The sequence below is a fragment of the Poecilia formosa genome, unplaced genomic scaffold (genome assembly GCF_000485575.1).
Source record: "Poecilia formosa unplaced genomic scaffold, Poecilia_formosa-5.1.2 Scaffold101, whole genome shotgun sequence".
Taxonomy (NCBI): Eukaryota; Metazoa; Chordata; class Actinopteri; order Cyprinodontiformes; family Poeciliidae; genus Poecilia; species Poecilia formosa.
Genome location: NW_006800040.1, coordinates 673,321 through 679,936, shown reverse-complemented (window position 1 = coordinate 679,936; position 6,616 = coordinate 673,321). Strand labels below are relative to the sequence as shown.

General features: G+C 36.6%; 1 protein-coding gene across 3 annotated transcripts in view; it reads right to left on the bottom strand.

Annotated features, from left to right (window-relative positions):
- phf14 (PHD finger protein 14) overlaps positions 1–4,017 on the bottom strand; it is a 73,724-nt gene extending 69,707 nt beyond the window's left edge. The window contains exons 1-2 of one of the 3 annotated variants that reach the window (XM_007559033.2): positions 3,811–4,017; positions 2,090–2,200 (exon numbers count right to left, since the gene is read on the bottom strand). In XM_007559033.2, coding sequence (XP_007559095.1) covers positions 2,090–2,200; position 3,811 — 112 coding nt within the window. In that variant the 5' untranslated portion in view covers positions 3,812–4,017. The remainder of the gene's footprint in view (positions 1–2,089; positions 2,201–3,810) is intronic. The other 2 variants (XM_007559035.2, XM_007559034.2) reach the window with 2 other exon arrangements.
- Between the last annotated feature and the right edge of the window lie 2,599 nt (positions 4,018–6,616).

Here is a 6,616-nt window from a genome sequence, read left to right as displayed (position 1 = left end):
TGGCACACCTCTAGTACAGGATGTATTTGTCTGTTACACAATTAATTTTTATGGTCAATTAGAATAAATGTAGCTCCAGAATGTAGAGAATCCATGAATTCAGTGACTTTGATTTATGATTAGGTACGGTAAAAAGTCCAGTCTTAAAAGGTTGACTGGTGACAGTAAAAATGTCCAAAAGGAAACCATTTTCATCATTTAGTATTTTGCCTCCCATAGCGTGCGTCAGCCACCACAGAGAACAGAGATTACCTGAAATGGTTTAGTCCAAAAGCATTTTACAAACCACTGAGTACACTGTTGCTGCCAACAACAGAGCATCTGGACATTTAGATGGGACAGAAACAACTCAAATTAGGAATTAATGACAAATTGTACAGCAACTGTTCATTTAAACTAGCTCTTTTGAAGGCTTGTCCTTCATATCATTAAGCTGTGTTATAAAATCATGCTGGACGATTAATTCTTGTTTTAGACAAGAATTATTCAAGTTAAATTTAAAACATGCATTATATTTAGGTAATGATAGACTGAAGATAATGTGTTATTCTAACAGAAACAAAACTTGACTTCATGCTTAGTATTTCTTAATTTCATAATGACTCAAAGAAATACTTAGAATAGTCTAATTTTAATGGAATTAAAATGTACATATTTCAAAAAGTCAGATTGTAAATCACAAATCTTTGTTTTAGACATTCAACTTAATCTCTTTCAATCATCATTGACTAAAAAACTGGTTTTATGTAAATACAAAAGACAATTGAAAAACACACTTATGTGCAGGAATGTATTGTGTGATAGCAGGCTGTATGACAGAGGTCAGAGGTTGCTTCTTTGGTCTGCATGTGTTCTGTGGATCTGGAGAATGATTAGACTGTATCCTACAAGATGAGGTTGGAAACTGTAATCTGAAAGAGGGATTTTTTTTATTTAAAATTACAAATGTATTCAGTATAGTGTACTTTGTAATTATGACATTTGCAACATTTTGTTATCCTGCCATGGGCCCATACTGCTGGAAGAGCCTCTATGCTTTTAATGCGATAATAAATGATAATGGTAAGTTTTCATATTTACTGACTTGTCTTAATTCTTTATTTGTTTTTGGGGTTTTTTGTTTATTTGTTTATGCCTTATTCTTTCAATTACAGTTTAAAATGAACATGTCATGTGTCAACAGCTAAAACTAAAGTTTTGAATGTAAAGGAGCAGTTTGAAGAAAAAATAATCTCATATAGTGTAACCCTTCTCCAAAAAATCAATCCACAAGCAACCAAGAAGCAATCAACCATTCATATAGACACATCTTCAAACACAAAACAGGCAACGAGTATTATAAAGATAATAAAAAAAACAAAAACAAAAAACATGTTGGTAATACAACAGCACAGGCGTTTGTCCGTCTGATTTCAGATCTCACAATCCTGTCACTCGAGGCCTGCCTATCCTGAGTCTGATTCTGCTTGCGGTTTCTTCCTGTTAAAACACAGTTATTGTTTTCTACTGCTGTCCTGCACTTCCTTACAACTGAGAATTTCAATTAGCAAGGATTCAAAAAGCTTTACAACAAATAACCTCTGTGGAAAGATGGTTTCCATCTGGAAAGAAGGAGTATGAAATTTCTGCTTTAAAAATATGTGAGTGTGGAGACATTGGAACTCTTATTTATTTTATTAATCTGAAACCCTAGAACATTGGGCTACTTTTCACTCAATAAGTTCAACCAGCTGTCATAGTCCTGAATAACTAGGTGCTGTCTAGCTTATTAAGCAAACTCAGAAACTGCTTAAAATGCTACAAAAGTAATTTAGTTTGTGTCCAGAATTATCTGATTGGTGGAACTAGATGTAGAGATGGAATCTACAAACTGGTTGAAATTGAAGAAATGCAATTACTAAGCATTGGACTTGACAGACATGCAGTAGACATAATATCAGACCTGAAGAAATGAAACATGTGGGAGCTAAGTAGGTGTGCACTACCAGCAACCAAAGTAGCTCCTTCACTCAATATAGCTGGAAAAGGCATGAGTTAGCCAAACTCTAGGGTTGATTTGTTTCTTAGAAATTGCCACAATCATTTTTACCTGATGCGTCCTCCACTTCAAAGTCACTATCATCTGAACTGTCATAGTCCAAGGCATCCAAGAGAGAGGCAGCTAGTGGTTTCACTTGACGTCTCTTCAGACTTCGGTCCACTGATAAACAGTCACAAAGAAAAACAAACAGAAGAATACATGTTTGAATGAATAGATATTATCATGACAAAATTATTAGTAGAATCAAATTCAATGTAGAATAAGGCCAGAGTAAAAGAAGGCAGATGTGAGCTAATATGTGCTGTTGATTCTAGCCAGATGTTCAAACACAATCACTATGTAGGCATTTAGAATTTCTTTGTTTTTGTTTGTTTATTTTGTAACTTGTGTTACCTAATATAATTTATCTACCAGAAATGTTTTTCAAAGTTTTACAGTTTGTTAAAAAATGTGAACAAAAATAAAAGCATAATACAACATTTCTCACTTTGAACTGCCTTATTGCCAAAAAGTGCTATAGAAATAAAACGTCTTCTTCTTCTCAGTGTTAGCAGTAACTTTAACTTGTATTATTCTTTGCATTTTTCAATATTTTTTTTACAAGATCTTGATCATTCTGGTAGCATGTGTTCACAAGTCATTTTTTCCAAGCCAAGTCTCAAGTCTTTGAAGGACAAATCTAAGTCAAGTCAAGTTTCTGACAAACATTTTCTCATCACTGTGAGTTAAACTTCTAAACTTGTACTGTTTGTCAGGTCTAAATTATTGCATGAACATTAAATAATTATCTTTCAGTCTTTTCAAATGTATTAACTGTAATTTTTTATTCATTCAACCTTTAATTTACCATCCAAAACTTTGGAGAGACTATTTTGGTTTTCATTAGTTGCAATCCATAATCAACAAAGAAATGGAAATGTTGGATATGTGTAATGAAGCTATACATTCACATTTTCAAATTAAATAACTTTTCAATGACAACGCTATATTTTTATTTTATGTCCTTTATGGACAATGATCCCCAGTTTGCACTTGTGAGCCACCAGCAATATTATTTTCATTAAGCCTATCATGTTTTGCATTTCTGATATTGCATTTATGCAGTTTAAAGTTGGCACTTCTACTGCCAAACGTACAGAGCTACCCGACCTGACTGACATGTGCATTTAAATACCAACCTGAATTTTAACAAGAGCTCATTTGTACACCATAAACAGCCTCTGAATTAAAATAATTTCGCAGTTCATTTATAGAAGTCACCAACCAAATGGAGAGCACCGCTATGAACCTGCCGCTAATTTAGATCCTACATTAGATGGTCGAACTTTTTTTGTCTGAAAACCACACCAACTGTCTTATCAGCTGAAAACCTTCAGTGTTTACTGGCTAACTAGCATATCCTCAGTGACACATTTATGGTAGCCGCGTCTTTTAGCTGGCTAGCTCTCATTAGCATTAGCTGTGTTTCTTAGTGACCAACTGCAGCGATTCAACGGAAATAGTCAAAATGCCTCGCTTGGAACCAAACCACAATGCAGTAGCGAATGTTAACAACCTGGTTTCACCAGCAAATACACACAATGATGTTTCACTGAGTAGCATTTGCATCTTGAACAGCACAGTCGTGCTAACCAAGTCGCATTCCAGGCTAGCATGGGTGCAGCTTATGCTATCATTTCGCTTCCGTTAGCTTAACAAATCAAGTCGTTCTGAACACAAAGTCGAGTTAAAAAAAAAAAGACAATAATAACAAATAGGATAAAACTCACTTTGAACTCCGTTTAATAAAGGGACGAGGCTCTCCTCAACAGCATGTTCTGTGGACAATGGTGTATACCGAAGTGACGTTGTTAGGATGTGATGTTGTTGCCATGGGTACAGTAGGGGGAGAATCACGATCAAATACGTCTTCACAGCATATGTTTAGATATTTCATACCAAGGTGCTGATAATGATGGCATCTAACCTGAGATAAACTCGGGACATGATAAAATAATTTGTTTTTTACTTCATAAAATTTCGAATTGAGTAAATAACCCGGAAGCAGAAGTGTTATCCTGTGTTGACGAGGTCATTACAGAAGAGAAAATGGGTGAACCGCAGCAGGGTTTAGCGAGTTCTATTCCCTTAATCAGTCTGAAAAATTACGGGCTTTTAGAGAAAAGATTAACTAAACAATTATTTAAAATCTCATCTCATTGGTCATGCCTAAATGTAAACCTTTTCCAAGATACTTGAGAATTGACAAAAAAGGGAGTTGCAGTGTAACACCAAAATACTGGAAACGATTAAGTTCATTGTGTTGTCTCTGATAAAACCAGGGGTGAAAGTAGGGGGGCACGGTAGGGTACTGCGTACCCCTAAAAGATTTAGCGGGGGTACGTATACGTACCCCCGCTAAATCTAAATCCGCTTCTTAATCCATTTCCCTCATTTTAATGTAAAACTGCAAAGGTTTACCATTACATTCAGAGGAAAAATGCAACACTAAGATGGTACAATGAATTAGTAAACAAGCTAACTGTCGGACACGTTTACCAGAAACATATCTACTTCATAGACTGCAAAGGAAAGTTGATAAAATGAGCCATTAGACTGATGAGAAATAATACAAGATTTAAAAGCAACTTTAATTCTGAACAATCCAACTTCCAAAAATTGAGAAAATTAATCATGAAACAAATGTTTATTTATTTTCTTCTATAGTATACTATATACTATAGTACCTGCAAGAGAGGGGAGCGGCTGTCTGCTGTAAAAAATCAGTGGGTTCACTGTGCAGCCGTAAGTGCGCCCACTAATTAGCCGTGACTGATTAGTTTTTCCAGAACAATCTAAAACAGTAGTCCCCAACCCCCAGTCCACGGACCGGTACCGGGCCGTGCAAGAAATAATTAAATATTTACGTTTTATTTGAGTCTAGAGGATCTTTTATTTTGAAAATCCTTTAACCGGATTCTCTCAGTTACTTGCGAGCCAACACTGAGCCCACAAGCAGCAAAATGAGTAAGAAACAGATCAGGTGTCTTTGGAAAGTTTTTTTGCAAAGGGGAAAAGGCCCAGAGAAGAGACAGGTGGATGGATTTATCCCGGACCGGTAGGTGAGACCAACATTACAAGCCCGCTCTGCGTAACATGCGGCGACCGGCTGCTAATGAGGCAATGAAGCTTCAAACTGCTTCACCTCGTAGATTGCTTATATGTTGCTTATATCCACGCTGTGGATATAAGCAACACTTTGGGTGTCATTGTCTCTCATCACTCCCAGTTGGGACCATCTCGTTGCAGAGAAACAAGCTCAGGGCTCCCATTAGTTATTATCGTGAGTTAAATTTTTTACGAAAGTAAAATGTTCGTTTTTGTGACGTATCTGTATCTTATTTTGAAGGGATATGTAAACGTTACCATAGCAACCAGAGTCAGACCGTTTGGGCAGTGGTCAAGACGAGCTCTACTCAAGATGAGTAGAGCTTGTGAGTCTTAAGTCTGGTTTAGACGGCAAGATTTAAGAATTGTTGGCCGATTCTCCAAACTTCTGTGACCACAGAGCTGATAAAAGTACAGCAGTTCGGTTCGTGTGTCCAGCCACAAGGCAGGAGCAACACACCACACGAACCGATTCCAGTCAAGAACATCCTGATTCCATAGGATAATCCAGTAAAACCCCCAACATAGCAAACGGGAATTTAGAATAACCAAACACGGATGACGATGTAGAAGCAATACTGATAGTTTGTGGAGACATTTTAAGAGATAAAAGACGTAACAAAAAGTAAAGGCAAAATTTCGAAGTCTCGACCGGTCCGTGGTAATAAAAAGGTTGGGGACCACTGATCTAAAACACGACTTAATCAGTTAATAAATAACTGTTTTCCCATTTCATATGTTTCTGAACTTTTCATGCTTTGCTAGAGCAGGGGGGCAAATTGTCGATCGCGGAAGGTTTTGAGTCGATCTTGGCATTAGGTGACAAACTGAACACAGCTAGGAGGCTGAGACCAGCACGTCCTCAAATCAACAAAACGTGTTCAAATTAATGACCCAACAACAATAATAATCTCAGTAATTATTGTTTCAGCAATATGTGAGTTTCGGTTCCATTACCAAAACAACTAGCAGAGCAGGAGTTTAAAATGAACTAATCAACCACCTCTGTGTTCAGGGAGCGCTTATTAATGATCGCAAAATAAATATCAAACCTGAAAACCTAATGTCGTAACGGACTGAATGTTATGTTTTTAATGTAATCTCTGGTCGGCTTGTGGAGCGCGGGAGGTTGCCATGACAACGGGTGTGCTTAAATGACAGAGAGACGGAAAGTAAAAAGGTGCGAGTGGTTTAGAGTTGATCACCTGTTCAGGTTGTTTCTGAACATTCAATAAACGACAAACTTGGACTAATTACCTCGTCATTTACAACAAACATCAAACACGATAAATATGTTTCATTAAGTATTTAACAAACAAATGGCTTCTACCACGATAACTATGTGAAATTAAAGTAATTGTCTAACAGTGATCCTTGAGAATAGGGACAAAATGGGTTTTAATTTTCCCATATTTTTTTTAAATTATT